General features: G+C 44.0%; 1 protein-coding gene across 4 annotated transcripts in view; it reads right to left on the bottom strand.

Annotated features, from left to right (window-relative positions):
- Nucleotides 1-22,045, bottom strand: part of SH3BP5 (SH3 domain binding protein 5) — an 82,776-nt gene that overhangs the window by 36,188 nt on the left and 24,543 nt on the right. For all 4 annotated transcript variants that reach the window (XM_072651295.1, XM_072651294.1, XM_072651296.1 and 1 more), the window contains one exon: nucleotides 15,834-15,962. In XM_072651295.1, coding sequence (XP_072507396.1) covers nucleotides 15,834-15,962 — 129 coding nt within the window. The remainder of the gene's footprint in view (nucleotides 1-15,833; nucleotides 15,963-22,045) is intronic.

Below are 22,045 nucleotides of genomic sequence, written 5' to 3'. Positions count from 1 at the left end.
CTTTTCCACATCAGTCAACAGGGATTTATTAAGGGCCTGTGTGTCAGACACTGTGCAAGGGCTGAATATTAACAAATCATCTTCCTAATAATATGTTCCACAATGCCGTGTAATTGTCCTGCTCCAGCACAGCCTTGGAGAAGAGAGAAGAAAAGGCAGCTTCTCCCTTCCACTGGCAGACTCATTTGATGGGTTGGTTTGTTTATTTCATAAACTCCTTGAGGGCAGGATCTGTCTTTTGCCTCTTTCTGTATCTCCAGCACTTAGCATGGTGCCTGACACATAGTAGGTGTTTAAGAAATGTTTATTGAATTGAATTCCTTTCCCTCCATTTCTTTTTCATACTTTGCTATAAGGATGGGCTTTCTGGCATGGGGGTAAAGGGGAAAGTATTTGAGAATGAAAGTAATATAAGAAAAAATGACATCAATAAAACATTTTTAAGATGTATATACAATGAAAAAGAAAAGATACATCCATGTTTTTCCCAGTGATAGTTCACTGGCCTATCTATAGTTTTCAGGTTCTAGCCTCTTCTCTTTTTTTTTGAAAACTGGAACACTGGCCCTTCTCCCACTGTGCCCTACCTTCAAGATCTGTTGGATATCCCCAACAGTGGCCTGGAAATCACAGGTATTAATTAGTCCTTAGAGCACCCCATGTGGGTCAGCTGACTAAATTCATCAGGGTCAACCAGGCATTCTCTTCCTTCTTTCCTAATTTATCCTGGGCATCAGCTCCCTGTTAGTCATTCCTGTTCTGTCATTTCCAGACACTGTGTCATTATCCTTAGCCAAGAAAACAGAAGCAAATTCAAATTCAGCAGCCACGCCTTCTCCGGGGCATCTGGGACTCCTCTCATTCATCCCAAGCAGAGTATGAGCTTTCTCATTCCCCCAGTAGAGGAAAAATAAATCAAAATGCCTGGGTTTGGCTTTCCTCATGAGCCTCAGGTGTCCTGAGCTCTGGCAATCTCAGGGCTTTTCTTACAGTACTTGGGGCTGCTGTCTCTATTGGACTGGAAGCTCCTTAAGGGGTTGTTTCATTCTTTGTATTTGTATCTCCAGTGCCTGACACATGCTGATTGGTCGATCACCTCCATTACCTCCCACTGTTTCCATTGTCCTCTGTAGATGCCTTTTTAAAATTTACAATAACTAATCAGTAATGATGATGATCGATAAGCAGCAATCAATAAACCTTTTTGTGCCAGGCACTGTGCTGAGCACAGATGATACCTAGCACTTATATAGCACTTTAAGGTTTCCAAAACACTTTATAAAGATGATCAAATTTGTGCCTTGCAATAAACTTGCGAAAGGTAGGCACCATTCTCATCTCATTTTACAAAAAAGAGAAAATGAGGCCAAGAGTGTGACTTTGCCCAGGGCCATATAGCTAATAAGTGTATGAAGCATGACTAGAACTCAGGTCTTCTTGATTCCAAGTCCAGGAATCTACACTACCTGGGTGCCTTGGGTGCCCACATTAGTCCCTTCAAATACCACCCCTCTCTTCTTTCTCATTGGAATTCTTTGTGACTTCAGGATTCCATTTCTGAGAACATCTACTTCCTCCTGGACCACCTTTCCCTGAAGAATTTTAGTCCATGAGAACTTCTCTTTCCTCTGTTATCACAGTATGCCCACTTTTACCCTCCGTCTCTATCACAGACTCTAAGAGGGAGTCACAACCACCCTTCTCAAGATATTCATCATTTCCACTTCCTCTCTACTGCAAAGAATCAGATCCAGAATGAAACCCTCCTCCTATCCCCCTTTTGGTTTCTCCACCTTTTTAAAGATGAAATTATCATTTAGGCAAGTTCAGAAAGTACTAGCTGCCTTGCTTTTGGCAAAGAGAATTTATAACGAACATATTAATTTACAATTAACTAAAACACAATAAACATATGTTCATACATCACTAATTGCGTGAGGCCTCTCTGTCAGACTTCAAATCTAATTCCCAGACTTCTACCCTATTTCCTCTTTCTGATCAGGGGGTCTATAATATATTCCCATGACAAAATAATTTCCCATTCAGCTTCCACTGATCTTCACCTAAATGATTTCTGCCATGTTGTTTTTTTCTTCCACAATACGTATTCCTGGATTTCCTCAAATGAATACATCTATGTAACATACAATGTTAGCTATTCCCTTCCACCCCTTAACCCCCCTACCCTCCCCATTCCATACCCCTATAGGGCAGACACTGTTTTTTGCCTCTTTTTGTATCTCTGGCACTTAGCACAGTGCCTGACTCTTAGTAGGTGCTGAATAGTTTATTGATTGATTCCACCATGTCTCACTAATCCCTCTAAGGTCAAATTGACCTCCTTGATTATTGCCTATATACTCTGTGCATTTATCCATAGGCATTTCAGGTTCTAGGCCTTACTAACCCCCTTTTTAGATTCTTGTCTCCTGAGAATTTCTGGGTTTGTCAAGTGGTATCATTCATGTCTCCATAGTCTATAGCTTGGTGGATATAGAAAGCAGCTTTCTCCCTTTTCCTTTCTGTCTACAGCTCTTTTCATTAGATTTGCAAGACTCTAAACAAACACATCCTTACGAGGCCTTGTTGGTTAATCTCCATCACTGGCAAAGAACTTGTTTCTTTATTTTATGTCACTGCCAAATCTCCAAACCCTATTCTTGGACACCAAGTAGATGTGGATAAAGTAGAACCAGCTCTTGCTCAAAACTGATGGCATATAATACAGATTCCTATAGATCTTTCAGGGAAGTCCTAATTAACTTACTTTCACTCCTCTGAACTTAAGCATTTACTATTGTAAGGAGGGGCTGGCCAATGAAATTTTAGGGCATAGGAAGCAGTCTCTACCTGCTGCCAACTCATGTTGGGCAAGTCTGCCTCTGGAAGCATATCATGACACATAATGGAGGGGTCTTGTCTTCATTTTGAAGCATTTTCAGGTACTATCTGTTTCCTGTTCACTAACTAAATGGTGAGAAAAATCTTTGAATTGGCTCCTGGATGTGCATTCAAAAGTCTACGAGACCTTGAGCCCTCTCCTTCCTGGTGGTGCCTGAGGCAAGAGCTTTTGCAAGCCTCAGGGTCGGGGGGGGGGGGGGGGGGGGGGGGGGGGGGGGGGGGGAGCCAGCCTCCTCCCCACACCCAGGCTGAGCATGGCAACCTTACTTCTTCCTGCCCTCTCTTAGCTAAATTAATATTGAAACAGAAACAACCCACTTTTAAGTCTGAACTCATTCCTCCCAAGGACTAAGGTAATTGACTCATAAGGATGAGTTTGTACTTCTGTTCTTGCTCTATCTTCTCAGAAAATATTCCTCTTACAAAAGGTAACTGATGTCAATCATTGGTATTGGGGATTATCAATATCCTAGGTGACACTAAAGAGGTGTCACTCAGTTGATACTGTGAAGAATTTCCCAGATGGGGGCTTGAGCTGATAGTGTTGGAATATCACTGCCCCTCGTGGGAATCCTAAAATCCTGAGGAGAGATGGAACAGTAATAGCCTTGACCTGGGGACCTGACCAGCCAGAGCTCATACAGGCCACACAATCTGTAATACTCACTGGGGACAGTCAGCCCCTTAATGAGATGTTCTAGGGGAAACATAAAGCTATAAACATAAGATAACTATTGTTGTGTATTGCTATGTTGACATCTTACAACAGTTATTTACGTATGTGTGCATATAGAGGGAGATAAGTTTTTTCTGTTATCCAATTTGCATATTACCAATTAAATTTGCATGTGTATTTCACAGTCTTTGTCATCGCATCATAAGCTCCATACAGACCAAGGCTAAGACTTAACCACCTGCATGCCATACCTCTTTGGCCACCCTACCCTTTCCCCCTCTCTCTCTGGGGCATAATAACAAACTTGGTACTACCACTGTTTTCTGGAAAGATTTTGCCAGGGGTAGATAAGTGGTGGCACAGTAGATAGAGCACCGGCCATGGAGTCAGGAAGACCCAAGTTCAAATCTGGCCTCAGACCAGACATTTGACACTTATTAGCTGTGTGACCCTGGACAAGTCACTTAACCCCAAGTGTCTCCAAAAAGTAAAAGGTTATGCCAATCAGCTATCCTATGAATCAACTTGCCATGTCTGTGATTTCCCAGATCAAAATTCCCTTCCCTGGTTACCGCCTCCCTCATATATATCTTCCCCTGTCATATTACAAGCTCTCTGAGCACAGAGACTGTCCCTCTTTCTCTCCATATATATATATTTATATTTACATATACGTATGTGCATATATATACACATATATGTATATATATGTGTATATATGTATATATACACACACACACACATATATATAGTGTATGAGTATGTATCACCAGAACTTGCTTTAGTGCCTAGTACATGGCAAAAACTTAATAAATGGTTCTTCATTCATTCATTTGTACTTTCCACACTGCCCTGAATATAGTAGAAATTGTGGTATGTCATAGTGGAAACTGGACTTAAAGTCAGGAAGAACTCAGTTAAAATTCCACCTTTGATACTTATTAGACATGTGACTGTCAACCAGACACTTCAGTTCTGAACCTCAGTTTCCTCATAGGTAAAATGGGATAACAACTAACGCCTACAGCACACCGCCCTCAGTCAAAGGAGATAACGTCTGTAATGTGAAGACTAGAGGGAGTAACCCAGGTCAGGCACTTCACACGCCTGAGAAGGCCACACAAATGGCAGCAGTTATTCTTGGCGGCATCATTCAATACGTATTTGTCGATTTACTCATTTTCACTTGGAAAGAGGAGCTCGCCATTGCTGGCACCAGTCAGAAACAGTTCCTGCTCCCCCTCCTATCCCTTACTATGACTCCCTGTCCTCTCCCTCCTTCATTTTCCCGAGCTCTGCCTTCTGCGACATTTGATATCTTTTCTACTTCATCGGCCAGCCGAGCGTTCCTCCCCCAAGCTGTCTCCTGTCACTGATGCAGTGACCCACAGTAATCTGACACATTTATAAAGGCCATCTTTCATGATCTCACACACATATGCACGCATGCACACACACACACACACACACAAATGCTAAGCGGCATTAATGGAAATGAGTACTCAATAAAAAAAGAAAGCTTGCAGAACAAAATACGTCCCCTGTCAGTACAGCATGTTCAAAAGCCTGGAGTTCTGTTGCAATCCAGGGCACAGAGGTCAGCAGAGAGACTGTTGATTTGGACAGGCTCCAGCCAAGGAAGGCCGCCTACACAGGGCACACAAACATCAAACCAAGGAGGCCACTCTGACCCACCAGCGTCCATCCCACTCTGTACCTGTCCAAGGCAATAAGGGAAGGACATCTTTCCACATAGAGCTGGGAAAGACTTCAGGGGTGAGCAAAACCAGTGCATCTAAAACAGGGCAGGGAGGGGGAAAGTCTGCAACATTTCTCTGATTAAAGGTCTCATGACCAAGATATGTAAGGAACCGATTCAGATTCATGAGAATAGAGCCATTCCTTCAGTGGATAAAGGATATAAACAAGGTCAAAGGGTATGAAAAACAGTTTTCTAGGAAAGAAAACCAAGCTAGCCACAACACTATGGAAAAAACACTCCAAACCACTAATAGAGAAATTTAAATAAGAAGAAATCTGCGATTTCACTTTATACTCATAAGATGGGCAAAGGGAGGAGAAAAAAGCAAAATGACAAATTTGGCATGTGAATACACTGTTAATTGGTTGAGCCATTTTGGAAAGCAATTTGAACCTATACCTAAAAAGTCACTAAACTCTGCATACCTTTTGACCAGTAATACAACCACTAGTTCTGCAAGAATTCTTAGTGCCAGTCATAATTTCCCAGACACCCTTCCTCCTCTTACACCATGCCTAGGAACTGAAAACTGGACAGATTCCATTGCACCTACTTCTACAGACTCAGAAAAGAGTCCTAGCCAGTTGCAGCAAGCACTAGATTATGAGATCCTCATAATGGAGTGGATAGGAACTATCTTACATATCTTTTATCTCCTAGAGGACCTACCATAGTGGGGGAATGCATTCAAGCCATACACAGAATAGACAGCCAACATTTGCTAAATGAATGAATGGCATGCCACAGACATGGTACACATTCCTCCTCACCTCCCAACCAAGTCTCTTTGGGGGAATCTCCATGTTTTCTCTTGATCTCAGGAGGTAAAAACAATAGGAAAATGAAACGGACAAAGTTTCCTCTTTACACATAAGTGTTCACCATTCGTGCACTACAGACCTGAGTTCCAATACAGACACAAAGGGAGAGGTAAGAAATACAACACACACCAATCACCTCAGGGGACACTGGGGCCTGGTTTCGAGGCCACATGTTCATTCTAATGATAGTGTACTCACCACTTAAGTTCCCAACCCACAGTCTACTCAACAAACAAGCCCACAACAGATGAGATAACTATTTCAGGCAACCTTGACCATTAGGATCAGAGAATCATACATTTAGAGAGGGAAGGAACCTCAGAAGTCATCTACTCCAATCTCCTTATTTTAGAGACCAGGAAACTGAGGTTCAGGAAGGAAATGTCACTTGCCCAAGGTCACACCAATCAAAGGATCCTAGGCTCATAGAGTTAGAAGAGATCTTAGATGTCATCTAGAGGTGAAGGGATTTGCCCAGGTGGAATGTGAACCCAGAACATCCTGCTCTGGTCCAATAATCCATTCACGAGACACCCAGTTAGGATTTGGAGTTAGGGCAGTGTTCTCCACTCCTGACAGTGACCATAAAAAAACACACTCAAGCATTGTCTTTCCAAAAATATGGCCAGAGGGGTGTGTCCCAAGGGTGGAGGTGGAAGGAGTTCCCTGAAACAGAGCTTTTACTAAAACATAACCTGACCCTGAAAGAACACCAGGAGATTTAATGGTGAAAAAGGGCAGAGAGTTTCTCAGCATTTCAAAATTTCCACTTTTTTTAAAGGGAGGGGGTAAACAGTCTTTGATTTATTCCCTGAAAGAGGTCTATAGAATACACATGGAATTGGCAGACTAGGGGTAAGAAAACAAGAAGACTTGAATTCAAATGCAGGCTCAGACACTTACTAGCTATGTGACCTTTAATATATCTCAGGCGTTTAATACATCTCAGCCTCAGTTTCCCTCTCTTCAGAACAGAAATAATGGCAGCATTTACTTCCTCCCAAGGTTGTTGTAAAGACCTAATGAGATATAAAATTCTTGTCAGTCTTTAAGCACTCTATAAATACTATTATTATCTCTTTTTTCTTAGATTGTCTCCTAAGTGAACAGCAGAAAAGAAGTCCTCCTAACAGCTGTGCAAGTGTCCAGGTGGAAGAAAGAGAAGTAAAGAATCCAGTGGGGGTTCACGGGGAAATTTATCCCACAGAGAATCCCAATGCTGAGATGAAAACCAGGGAACTAAGTCACTTAGCCTGATAAAGAGAAGGCTCAGTTTCCTCATCTGTGAAATGGGGACAACAGACTTTGAATCTTAGTGTAGGGTTCACTTAATTACAGATTTCAAAGGCATTTTGTGGGTATGCACAGATTTACTGTGATGAGATGGGAAGAGACATAGGCTCCAGTTCTACCTTAGTCACTGCTTAGTTAGCTCTATGTCTTTGAACAGGTCTCTCTAGGTCACCATACTGCCTCACCCCTAAAAGGAGAGGTTGAATTAAATGATCTTTAGGGTCCCTTCTAGTTCAAAAAGAATGAGCAAGGACAAGTCTGGAAAGGACTTCTGTGTGTCAGAGATCATTCTTGGAATGTTAAACTAGATTTCTTTAAAGAGGCTATGGAATGTCATAGCATCAGAGACCCAGGATTGGAAGAAGGTTCAGAGGCCACAGAATCCCAAAGCCCTTGCTTTACAAAGAAGGAAACTGAGGCTCAGGGAAACTTAAGACTTGCTTAAAGTCCCACAGTCAGTGTCAGAGGGAGGATTTGGACCCAGGTTCTTGGACTCCAGACCCAGTGCCCTTGTTACTATGCCACACTTTTCTCAAGGATTTTGAACACAGAATGGAGTCTCTTTTGTATGTGCTGACTTAGGTGTGGTTCTGTCTGAAGACTAGAAGATTTCTAATTACCAAGCACCACTAGAGTGCCTAGGGTATACCCAGCGGGATGCATACCAACTCTAACCACACCTATTGCCTTGGAATCCTAAAACCCTGGAAAAAGCCTGAGAGAATCCTAATCAAAGACCTCTGCACTCTGGGGCTTTCATTGGTCTAACCCCACTGCTAAATGTCACAGCTGCCCCACAGGACTTTCACTGATTTAATATTCATCTACTCATTGTTCCCTTGTTCAATGAGACCTGAGATTTCATGCATGTATGGAATTCCAAAAAAACTCTGTGTGTTGTTGTTCCATCATGTCCAACTCTTTGTGACCCCATTTGGGGTTTTCTTGGCAAAGATGCTGGAGTGGTTTGCCATTTCTTTCTCCAGCTCATTTTACAGATGAGGAAACCAAAGCAAACAGGGGTAAGCAACTTGCTCAAGGTCACACAGCCAGGAAGTGTCTGAGGCTGAATTTGAACTCAGGTCTTCCTGACTCCAGGCCAAGTGTCCCATCAGCAACTGCTCTGAAACTCATCATCTTGGGGCTGCCTGCCACCCTAGAAACATACATGACTTTTTGAGGGTCATGAAGGCAATGCCAGACGGTCCTGAACCTAGCTCTTTAGGCATTCGGTCAGACTGACTCATTCCACCCATTCATCCTTCAAAATCAAGCCAGGTGCTTGAGAACACCCTGAAGAGCGAAAGAGTCAAGCACTGGATAGGTTATGAGTGCTAAAGGTAACTTTATCCACTTCAAAATCCTCCCATGGGCCAGACCCATCCTGAGATATTTATTACCTAGAAAGAAATTTCTAGGTATTATTTATTATAAATATTTGAGACATCTATTACATGGAAAGCCTGGCAAGGAAAGAGGCCACTAAAATATATAACCTCAACTCTCAATGTTTCCTAACTGAAAAATTAAATGATCCAATTAATTATAATGGGGAGAGGGGAGAAGAAAAAAATCCATTTCAAATGTTATCCCTTAACTGAAAATCAATAGTATTTTTAAAACAAGACAAAAATGCTGAATGGCTTCCTTTGAGAACTGGAAATGAAACCTCACATGTTGTCTCTCCTCGTAATAACTATGATGGGGAAGGGCGAGGGGACTCAGAGAGACATCACATCAATCAGTGACCTTGAATTAAACACCTACTCCGTACCAGGTGCTGGGGATACGGGTACAGACAAAAAACAACCCAGTCCCTGCCCTTAAAAAACTTCCATTTTTTTCAAAGGGGAGATTAATGTATGAGATGCTAGGTGACATGGAGTAGGGAGACCCGAGTTCAAATCCAATCCCAGACACTCACTACCTGTATGATCCTGGTCAAATCACTTAAGCACTGTCTGTCTCAGTTTCCTCACCTGTAAAATGGGGATAATAGCACCCAGCTCTCAGGGCTACTGTGAGGATCAAATGAGATAAGTGCTTAGCACACAGTAGGCACTATAGGAATCTTAGCTATTAATATTATATCAGTCAAATGTATGTGTGAGCTTCAAACAAGTGGAACCATTAGTTAGACCAGATCCTAACAAAGGCAGAAAGAGAATGTATTCAGCATTCACACATACATACCCCCATACAAGCGGCCAACAAGCCTACTCTTGGCATCATCTCCCCAATGGGAGACAGTCCCTCTCTCAAACATTGCCCTTTCAGCTCTGGTATCTCCCAGCCCCAGAGCAGGAAGTAGCTCTAGGACACCCAGGCCAGGTCTAAAAGCCCTGCTCCCCTTTCTTAAGACAAATCTCTCTGAATTCGAACACGTAACTCAGCCCAAAGTCTCTGTCAGGTCTGAGCCCCATCAGGAGCCTCTCAGAGGGGCCAGATGGATGGCACTTAGCCCAAATTTTCTTGGAAGAAGGGAGACAGGAAGAAAAGCCACTCGAAAAAGGCATTCAGTGAAGTAAATTTAAAAAGATGGCAGATAAAGGGGATCAATGATGAAAGGAGGACTAAACCTCCAGGATAGCAAAGAAACAACAAATCCGAGGGGATTCAGAAAGAACCATGGGAAAACTGGTACATCCTGATCCAGAGGGAGATAAGCAGAATTAGGAAAAGTCTGTACAGTTACTCTAGTAACATAACTGAAGAGCACGGGAACATGAAAAGCCAAGTGCCACATAATTTGGGGGACCAATCTTGGCCCCAGAGAAAAGGATGAAAAAATTCACTCCTTTCTTTTCACTGGAGAGGTGGGGGACTAGGGGTACAGAATGCTATATATGTTGACAGAGTATCACAGATACATCTGGTTTTGCTTAACCAACCCTATTTATGAAAGAAAAAATAAACTAAATGGTTTGAAAATGGGAAGAGGGTATCTGAAAACAACACTAATGAAACTTTTCAAAAGAATTAAGACATTAAAAAAAATCCCAAGAGATCGGGGACAAAGGCAGTTGTGAAAGGAGGAGAAGGATTATTTAAGTACTCAGGTACGTGTTTCAAACAAGCCTTTCCATTCTCCATATTACAGCGAAACTGATGGCCCCAACTTCTTCCCCTTTCAAGGCTCAGCTAGAATGTCCACCTCCCATGTATCATCACCCCAGGTGCCTCTGGTTGGTGTTCTCTCCCCAGAAATGGAAAGTGCACATCATGGAAAGTGCATCAACCTAATCTCTACACACACACGCGCACACACACACGCACACTCTCTCTCTCATGTTACCCTCCCAACAACCAATGAAAAAGAAACTAAAGGTTATTTTTATTCCTATTTTACATATAAGGAAACTAAGGCTTGGATACATAACTTGTCCACAGTCATAGTGCTAGGAAGTGGGAAAGCCAGAATCCAAACCCAGGTCTTCTGACTCTTAACCCAATAACTTTTCTGCTTCACCATACCTCTCCCCTGCTAGTGCAGGATCACAGAATCAATCAATAAACATTAAGCTCCTACTAGGTGCCACATACCATGCTTCAGGCTGGAGGAACACAGCAGAAAGAAGACTGGTTAAGAAAGGTCATGAGTGGAACTGGATTTGGAGTGTGTTCTTTAGGATGCTAAAAACTCCTGAAAGTTGCACAGACAAAAGGCAATGCCACAAAGGAAAAGCTCAGCATGGAAAGAAACCAGCAGCCCACTTGGCACCACCCCAGGACATGACAGAGCAAAGCTTATGCCCAATCTGCCAGGGAGAGACAGAAAGAAGATGCATTGCCCTGGGAGCCAGCACAGGCGGCCACTCCCCTTACTCAAAGCCCTAAGATCCCCTAACCCCTGAGACCTCTAAGGATCAATGGCGGTATTCATGCCCTCTCCCTCCCCTGGCACAGGCTGCCTTCCATCTCCTCAGCTACCCTCCCACAGCAGGAAATGGAGACAATGAGGCTCCCTGTACCAAGGGCTAGGAGGTCATCTGGAGTAATCTCCACCCTGAACATCATTCACTCTCTTCCTGGCCTGTCAAGGAGACAGAAGGGCATGGTGAGCATTCGTCTTCCTTTTCTGAGAGCTGCTCCTAGCAATAGAGGAGGAGGAGGTCAAGGTAGGATTTCCCTCCATCTCACTCATTGCCAGTTAAAGGTGAGTCATCCTCGGCCCCCTGAAATCCATCTCATTAAGCCAGATGGCTCATTTGCTTTCCAATTACATTTAGTAATCACCAAATCATTGCTGCCAGCAGAGGGGGTGAGGGGGGGTAGAAAGGAAAGGAGGAGGAAGGAGGGGACCCATCACTGTCTCTGTGCATTGTCTCCCACTTGGCAGGCGCCCACTCCATCCCAGTTGTCTCTGCCTCAACCACAGCCAAAGGAAGTCTGGAGGTCCAGGGGGAGAGGGACGTCACACTTCACAGAAGGCGTCAGCCAGTCTGGCCATGGCTGAGACAGGTGAATTTATGGCACTCACAGAAAAAGAAAAAAACCAACAGGATTGGTCCATCATGTTCCCTGCCCTATCTTGCCACAGGTCCAAAGCGGGAAGCAATCCTTCTCCTCATACATGAGCAAAAGTGAGGAAACACTGGAGTTGTCCCATGGACGGTGGATGGCCACAGCAGGGCTTCCTAACCCGGTGTCCATGGAGAGATTTCAGAGGTCTATGAACTTGGATGGGATTAAAAAAAAAAAATCACCTTTATGTTCACTAACTTCTCATTGAAATTTAGCATTTCCTTCAAGTATGTAAAAACCTTATCGACAAAGGGCACAAGGTTTCACCTGCAGGATTCCCAAATTATTAAGAACCCCACCCAACCAGAAACAGCAAGAAGAACACCAGAAGAAGTAGGCTCTAGGATCATATACATATCTTCACTAGCCTCATGACCCTGGACAAGACACTCATTCTCCTTAGGCCTCAGTTTCCCCACCTGGGAAATGGGGGTTATGCCTACCCTATCTACAAAAGAGCATAAGTATGAAAGTGGTCTGTGAATTGTAATGCACTTATCATCATTATCCCCTGGAGCATAGATTTAGATCAAGAAGAGACTTCAGAGGTTATCTAGTTCAATTCCTTCATTTTACAGGGGAGGAAACTGAGGCCCAAGGAAGGTGAGTGACTTACAGAGGTTAGAAAGGGCAGAGTCAGGATCTGAACCCAGGTCTTCCAACTCCAAATTCAGTCCCATCCTCTACACCACAAGGCCTTGGCTGACATCTCAGCATGGCAGCCATACCCCGACAGAGGTGTGGGTTGCCATGTTAGGCCTGGGGGACAGATCAGAGGGTTCATCAAAGTCAGTACAAGGATTCAGTAAGGCCATTGGCAGGTCCCTGTTTAAGTGATCTCAGGCAAGGAGCTGTCTACTCCCCTTTTAAAGACATTTAGCAAAACAAACTGCACAGCCGTCCTTAGTAACGTATTCTGGGCTTTGAATAACCCTGACCAATGCAAGATTCTCCTTCAAGTCTAAGCTGAGTCTCTTGGTCCAAGTCTTATCTCCTCCTGCCTTCATTTTCTTGGGGGGGGAGGGGATCACGGAGAACAGCTGGGTGTGCCACGGCTCAGTGACTCTGGGAACTCAAACTAGGGGTCCCCTCCCTCCCCATCCATACCAGCATCCTGTCACCTCTTGTCAGTGTCTTCCAGGTAATTCCATCCAACTGGTCGCCTTCCTCAAGATAGCCCAACACTATAGAGATATCAATAAGACTTACAGACAGATGGTTCTGCCAGTCATGCTTTACTCCTCCCATACAATAAGTCTTCTGTCCACATGGCTCTCTGGTGATGTTCCTTATCCACGACATGGCTCTTCATCACTATTAAATCATTCCTTGGTTTTTCTCTTTTCCTCCTTAACCAACCCTGAGTTCCTTTAATGATTCCCCAGAGTACTTACAACCCAAGCCCTCCAACGTTTCAACAGCTCAGTCCACTTCCCCATGTGTCCTCCAACATCCTCTTTGGACATTTCAGTGGTTCCATACATCTCCTCCCCCTTTCTGCCCCTGAAACATGCCTTTGAGTACAGAGAGGGCAAAAGTGTCTACATGTGGGGAAGGCCCTAAGAGGCTTTTGTGGCTAAGTGGCTTATACCGAGGTGACCAGACATAATGGAGTTTCCTTGAGTCAGTCACTCTGCAACAAACCATGAATGTATTGGTCTGAGAAGCCAGTCTTTTGGGTGCCTTACTTCTCTTATACCCACCCCACCTCTCCCTTGATTAAAGTAAGGGACTTAAGAGATAAAATGGACCCCATTAAAGTCACACCAAGGCCTTTTGCCAAAAGTCAACAGAAATATTCACAAGATGAAAACTGACCAGCTATAGATAAGCTTGAAGAAAGACAGATCTGGTAAAGATGAGCATGACATGATGCTGAAAGGAACCTTTGGAAGCCATTGTGTACAGCTCCCTCATCCTGAGGCTGAGTTACTCAGCTAGTAAGCATATGAATAAGCATCCAGGAAGGGACTTTATGGACCATCATGTTTAACCCTTTGATTTTACAAATGAGAACACTGAAATCCAGTCTGAGTCAGGATTCAAACGCAAATCTTCCCAACTCCAAGCCTAACATTCAATCCACTCTGCTGCCTAGGAGCCACAGGGTCAAATCTAGGGGACAGACTCTAGTACTCTAGCTTACAATTTCAAATTAGCACCACTTGGACAAGACTAAATTTCCAAGGGTTTCCAAAAGTTATTGATTTGGGTATTAATGAAATGTTCTGAAAATACAAAATATGCTTGGAGAGCGAGAGGGAAGACAGAGAAGACGTCAGAAAAAGCCTGGATTGTCTTATTCCAAACCATCTGTTCATCTGTGTTCATCTTCACCCCTTAGACAGAAACGCTTGTAAGGTAAGGATGGAGACCACTCCACTGGGCCTGCCATTTTTTCCTTCTCTCTGGGGAGGCAGCATGGTAGGGCAGATTCTGAAATCAGAGGTCCTGGAATTCACCTCCTGACTCTGGTGCTCACTAGCTCTATGACCTTGAGGAAGTGACTGAATCTTCCTGGGCCACTTTCTCTGACTCTGTTTCTCTGGCCTCAAGGGTCTCTTAGCTCCCTTCGGATCCTAGATCAATGATTATTGCTTAAGAGTTGTTGATCAAAGAAAGACCTGGATGAACTGATATGGAGGAAATAAAAGAGAGAAGGGGTGGGTTGTGTTTTCTTTCCGACTCCTATCAATTTCATAAAGCATGAGGGAATTAACACACAGATACAGACCCATACTCTCGGTCCCTGCTGTTCATTCTCCTGGTTTTTTCCACCACCTCTTCTACTTTGGTCCCAGAGCTCTTTGGGTGCTTCCTTGTGGTGGGAGAACATGCTGCTGGATGTCAAGGGAGTCAAATGACTAATTACTCTAAACTCAATTAAGAGGACAAGAGATCTGGAAGCACTCCTCTTTCTGCCTGACAGGCAATTATTAGGAAAAAAAAAGGGGAAAAAACAAGCTTCCTAGCTTGGGGTAGGTTCATCTGCCTGCGTGAGCAGGCCCAGCTGCAAAGGAAGTGTATCTGGTCATCAACTCAGATGACAAAAATGTACCCACTACGGGGTCATCCAAATGCCAAAGCCTACAGCCCTATTAATAGCAAGGGACACACATATACACACTCTGATGGAGAAGTGATAAAGGCTGAGGGGAGGGAGCCAGGGAGGAGGAAGATGTCAGGGCTGCCAACATGGCTGCCCAGTTACATATCTCAAGGGTTCATCTTCCTTAGAGGAAAGCACGCCATTGATTTCTATTTTTGAAGTCCTAAGCAGAGGAAGCTTACTGCATATTAGATGGAGAGCTAGTTTCAAAATCTGGAAGACCCAGGCTCACCTGTCTCTGGCACATATTGTATGTATGATTCTGGGCAAGTCATTTAACCTCAGTGGGCCTCAGTTTCCCCATCTATAAAATTAAGGAATCAGACTTGATGGTCAACAAAGTCCCTCCCGGTTGTAAATCTCTGACCTCATAGACCCTGAAGAAGTCACTTAACCTCTATGGGCCTCAGTTTTCTCATTTGTAAAACAAGGGGATTGGACTCCAAAGATAATAAAATCCCTCCCAGCTTTAAAAGGAAGATCCAATGGCCCCTGGGCAAGTCCCTTAACTTGTCAAAGCCCCAGAACACCAAGACTGCTTGGTATAGAGTGCTCCCTATACCAAGCACATCACAGATCCTAACAAAAATCAGACCCTCCCTGGGGCATATAAAATATATATCTTTGATATATACTTATCAATACAGGTCCAGTCAAAACCAAATACCAATAAAACATGCTCAAATGGTGATTCTCAGGGCAGTAGAAAAAGGGGCATCTGAAGGAAGGGCAAATATGACTCCTTACCTGTCTGGCTACCCTCCGGGACTCCCAATAAGGTTTCGAGTCCTCCACAGCCTTGCCAATTTTCTTGACCAGTTCATCCAGTTTCACTGTCGCTTCTACCAGAACAGAGCGGAATTTCTGGCGGGCATCCTGTGGCCAAGAAGACAAGAGATTCATCATATACCATTTAGACTGAAAAGAAGAGAGAAAAGGACAGTGTGTATGTCCTGCTTTAGGGAAATCCAATATAAGAAGATTTGGGTTTACAAGAGAAACATGGAATGGCCATCCCAAGGAGAGATGCTTCATCTTAAGCTGCCTGGCCTCAGAGGGTAGAATGAGGAGTGGAAAAGGTCTGACCAGGGAGGTAACTCTAGGCTTGATGTCAGGGAAAACATCCCTGCAATTAGAGGTGGCCTGGAGCGAAGTGGGCTGCCTCAGCCTTCCCTCCATGGGGTCTTTAACAAAGGCAAAATGCCCACTTGACAGCTCATAGAGAAGAAGCTTGTTCAGACATGGATCGTGCCAGATGGACTCTGATCATGGAAGGGCACTTCCTACAGGACCCTCCCTAGAAGCAGGAAGGCTGGTGTCTTTGGGGGACCTCAAAACTCACTATCTCCTACGTCCATCTGAGACAGCAACTGTGGGACATGAAGAATCAGGAGGCAGAAACTGGGCAGTTGAAGATCCAAAGGAGGCCCAACTCCAATCAACACTAACCCTATGGTGCTATTAAATCAGGAAAGGGACGGGGAAAGGGATTCATTCCTTTATCAAAACAACAACAGCCAAGCAAACAAATCAGCCCCCTAAACTTATATTTGAAGAAAGAATTTACTGTGAATAAAAAGCCCCATTCTTCCCTCCAACCCCCATTCAAAAGCAATAATCCTGATGAATGATTGAACCTTTCTTTATTAAACTATTTCTTCTGTGTTTCTCTTGTCTCCCTGGATCTCCTCACAGACAAGGCCCCTTCACCAAACTGAGATCTGCAGTTTTCGCTGCTCTTTGCGGAGGCAGCAGTGGTTCCATCATAGCATGCTTGCTATGGACAATACCTCTGCTTCCTATGCCACATGCTAGAGATATGTCTATCAGCAGAAACAACATGTACTTATGTAATAAGTAGGTAGAGAATGTAAAGAGAATAAATACAAAGTACAAAAATACAAGTAGTTGGGAAGAGCTAATACCATTCATATTTCCATAATATATTCAAGGAACATGGCTACTCTCTGTAATAAGGTACATCTATGGACCCACATCTCTTCCGTGCAGTAACAAAGTACAGATGCATTACTTTGCTGTTGCAGTAACAATACTCCTTGATTATCAAATTAAATTCAAATTCCTTTGGCATTCAAGGCCTCTACCAATGGCCCAACTGTCCAGATCCACATCTTGTTATTCCTTCTCCTTACTCATTGATCCCAGAACACACCCTAAACTTTCCTACCTCCACCCCTTTGTTCACATCCTTCTCCTTCCCCCACATCTTCCCCTCAGCTTATCAGAACCTTCCGTTTCCTGGGCCTAGTTTGAAGGCTGGTCCTTTTGTCATGGAGCCTTTTCCAATTCTGCCGTCAACTAGATGAGATCTCCCTCGCCTCTAAACCTCTGGACCACTTTGTCTTTACCCTTTTCCTATAGACCTAACTCCATTTTTTCTGGCTTTATGGGTATCTCTAATGTAATTATCTCATCCTTCCTACTACATCGTAACTTCCATGAGAGCAGAGATGCTCCTGTTCACCTTTATGCGGTCCACAGTACTTCAGCACCTTATACACACAGTTGTGTCAGACTCTTCGTGACCCCATAGACTTGTCCATGGGATTTTCTTGGCAAAAATTCTGGAGTGGTTTGCCATTTCTTTCCCCAGTGTAGCCTCATCTTACAATGAGGAAATGAGGCAAATAGGGATTAAATGACTTGCCAAGGGACCCACAGCTAGTAAGTGTCTGAGGCCAGATTTGGACTCTGATCTTCCTGACTCCAGGCCTGGGGCTCTGTGCTCATACATATAGTAGTAGGCACTATCAATTTCATTCAGTGAATGAAGGAGGGAGCAGAAAAGAACAAGAGAACACCTTGTGCCTTGGAGGGACCCAGTATGCTCTCCTCACCCTGGGTCCTTTACTACCACATAAGGAGGCAACTTTCTTGACTTAATTCTCTAGCCTTTCAAGCCCTCCAGAACCGGGCATAGGGGCTTCTGAAGCTTGAAGGGTCCACGGAGACCACCTCATTCAGTGCCATCATCTCACTCCAATAGATTTGGGATCTCAAGGATATCAATGACAGATCACAATCTATCTACATAGGCTTATCGCTCCTGACCTTTGTCCATTGTCTCTCCCAAAAATCCACAAGGACTCCACCCAACAGACTGGGGTTTCATTTTACAGTGGAGGAAACTGAAGCCCCACTGTCTCTTAGTGCCAAATCATAAAACAAACATTTATGAAGCACCTACTTTGTGCCATGTAGGACAGAGTGCTGGGCCCGGAGTCAAGAAGACTCCTCTTCATGAGTTCAAATTTGACCTCAGACACTTACCAGCTATGTGACCCTGGGCAAGTCACTTAACCCTGTTTGCCTCAGTCTCCTCATCTGTCAAATGAGCTGGAGAAGGAAATGGCAAATCCCTCCAGTATCTTTGCCAAGAAAATCCCAAAAGGGGTCACAAAGTATCAGACACAATTGAAAAATGACCGAACAACAACAAACGTGCCGGGCACTGACTGTGTGAAGAGAGGCTGACATTCTAATGGAGGAGACATCATGTGGACAACTGTATACAAATAAGATACAAACAAGATAAATCACAGATAAACAACAGAGGTAGGATTTTAGCTGGGACTAGTGACTCTGAGCTGCCTTCCTTATGGCTGCTCTGTTAACAGCGAGACCCTCTTACCAATTCTCCATGTCCAACCAACATCCAGCCCAGGGATAAACACTTAGTGCCTGTTTCACTGAGTCTGACTTAGAAGGTTCATTCAAACTTCATCAAGGGCATCCAAGTGACTTCCAAAGTCAAGTGAGGTTTGGGGAGGCCCTGGGCTGGGTGATGGCTAAAAATGTCATCCGAAGGGGAAAAGAACAGGGTCCAAGAGGTCTCTGGACAAGGGGGGGTGGGGGGGAGGCAAGAAGGGAGAGAAGCTAGGGCCTGAAAAGTTGGTGAAAACTGAGAAACCACAAGGTGCAAACAGGCGGGAGAAAAACTAAAAAGGAGAACTTCAGATCCCCATCCAGAAGAAAACATTTAGGATTGTGTTGTCTTGCAGTGGTCCCTTCCTTCCAAGGCTGCCTCTCCTGTATTTGGCCTTTGCAGGAGGGGCACTGAAGACAAGAAATGGGAGCTGTCCCAAGAGCAGGGGTGTCAAACACCCCCCATACCTCCACCAACATCAGGCCTACAAAACTCCCGAGTGTGTGGCCTGAACTGGGTCAACATGTAACTGGGAAATATTTAAAAAGATAAAGATGTAACGCAACACAGATAACATTATCTTGTAATTTTCTAAGTCAACGAGGGACGTGGGAACCTGTTTCTATCTGCATTTGACATGGGGGCCTAGGCACCAATAATGACCTCATGCTGTCCCTTAGATACTGTCAGTCACCGAGTCAAACTATCTCCACTCTCCAGAGAATAAAAGGTACCTCTGCTTCATGAATACTCAGTCTTTAAATGCTAAAATGAGGCTTCCTGATCTAATGGGATCACAAATTGAAGCCCAGCTCAGGAAATTTCTTACAAATTCAGGTCATTTTAGAATGAGTTAGCCTGGAGGAAAGAGGGGGGGCAGGACATGGAAACTGTCTTCAAGCATCTGAGGGCTTGTCCATGGAAAAATGGATTAGTTTTCTTCTGCTTGGCCCCAGAGGGCAGAACAGAAGCAGCAAAGAGGATAATTCAAGCTTGATTCCAGCACGAACTTCCGGACGATCAGGGTTGTCCAGAAGGAAAACAGGCTGCCTCTGGAGACCATGGGGCTCCCCTTCAGTGGAGGACTTCAAACCCAGGTTGGAGGGCCATTCATTGAGTATGACAGAGTCATGACTTGGACTCAGAGGGTTCTGAAGTCCCTTTAGCCTTCTTATAAACTAGTTTTCTCTGACATGAAACCACAACACAGACAAAATGATGACACTGACCTTGCTATTTCCATTTGTTAACTTTCTTCACACTAACTGTTGGCCCAACCAAGCGTGGTTCCCATTTCCTTCCTACCCTCCCATTCTCCTCTCACTGCATTTTCCCTCCCCTTCATGGTGGCCTCAAAGTCCTGTCTGGTCTGGGCAAGCCTGGAGACTCCAACTACCCGGTGTTTCTGTGGTCACCTGAGCAGTAACATGGCCAGCTCTTTCTACACAGTAACAACACAGTATGTGTCTTCACTTCCCACCTCACTTGATTTTCCAGGTATCTTTCCCCTTAGCCCACCCCTAGGGATGGCTCAATCCAGTGAAGTCACTCTTAGGATAACTCACTTGGAAAAAAAAAAAAGAAGACCTGGACATTTGAAGACCTGGACAGAACAAGATATAGTCACATTGGTACCACCAGGGCTCAGGTGCTCTCACTATTGTCAGTAGCCTGAACAAAAGACAAACACGTAGATATTTTTCCTGCTAAATATAGGAATTATGGCACCTAAGTAATTTAAATGATCTTGCAAGCTGCAGTACTGGGGCCCAGGGTATCTTAGCTAGGATGTATTATTCCTTCCTTACAATGGTACAGTGATTAAATGTTTCCAAGTCCTTCCATAGCCACTACCTCATTTTCTCCTGACAACAACCATCTGAAGTGGAAATGATTGGCATTATATTTAAAAAACAAGTGAGCATTTATTAAGTACCTGCTGTGAGCACTAGGATACACTGGGGATATCAATGCCAAAGTCCCTGTCCTCAAGAATCTTACATTCCACTTAGGAAGATGCCATATGTTTCCAGAAAAACATACACATGTGTGTATACACATATTTACATATGTCTGTGTTCAAATCTGTCTTCACTTATTAGCTGTGTGATCCTGAGCAAATCACTTAAACCTGTTTGCCTCAGTTACCTCATCTGTCAAAATGAGCTGGAGAAAGACACGGCAAACCACTGCAGCATCTTTGCCAAGATTGTAGGGTCATGAAGATTTGGATATGACTGAATGATAACAAGTCTGGCCAAACCACTTCTCCAGAAATGTCCCACTCTCATTTGTCTCAATTATTTCTTTTTCTTCCCGTACATAGCTTGCTTTGTATGTATTTGTCTGAGGGCTGTCTCTCTGATAGAGAGATGGAACCTGGACCCAAAAAGGCTTAAGACCATGTCTCTAAAAGTAACCCAGCTCCCTCCCTCATGTGAGAAAATTTCCCCTTGTTGCAGGCCTGACATGATAATTCTGTTATCAGAACAGAGGCAAGGATATGGATCCAAGGACTCTTTCTCAGGGTGCCTGCCCAAGGATCCTGTCTCTGGTGCTTGTCCAAGGTCCATGCCTGTGGTAGATAAACCACAGGCTTGTCTTTTCTCCCTCAATGTCTGGTATACTCCCTATACTTTCCCATCCATTGCCCCCAAAGACACCTGGATCCCTTAGATTACCTAATTAGCATCCCAGGCATTCCTTTCCTTTGCCACTATTTTATATAAGTTCTAGATTCACCCCCATTAGAGGGCAAGTTCCACCTGCTGGCATTACAATAAGCTGCCTCTTGACTGAAAGACGACATGAGTAAGTGAATTTTTTCCAGACAGCTCTGCCTTGGCATTCTTGGGGTCCCAGCACCTATAACCTCTACCCCAAAACTCATCTCCTTTTAGACTGTTAGCCCCCTGAGCGCAGGGATTATCTTTCACTTCTCTTTTTATCCCCAGCACACAGTGTCTGGTACATCATAGGCACCTGATATTTGTTTACTGATGGATTTGAAACAGAGGTGGAAGGTAAGGCTAGAAAGTGGCTCACTCAAATTTAGACAGTTATGAACTTCAATATACTGGCTGGAATACTCCGGATTCATTAAGAGGTTTTTCTTGCTGTTGTTAAGTCGAGTTAGATTTCATGACCCTATCTGAAAGGAAATTCTTGAAAAGGCCATTTTCGCCATGAAGACGCAGGTGCCTCCTACAAACCTCTAGATGTCAAAGCTCATTACTCCAGTTTTTATCGGATTCTTTTCCTTCTTTTGTTACAAAAGCAGGAAAGTAAGACA

Source organism: Notamacropus eugenii, chromosome 3 (genome assembly GCF_028372415.1).
Source record: "Notamacropus eugenii isolate mMacEug1 chromosome 3, mMacEug1.pri_v2, whole genome shotgun sequence".
Classification (NCBI taxonomy): Eukaryota; Metazoa; Chordata; class Mammalia; order Diprotodontia; family Macropodidae; genus Notamacropus; species Notamacropus eugenii.
Note: the sequence above shows the minus strand (reverse complement) of the source record. Positions and strands in the feature narration are given on the sequence as shown.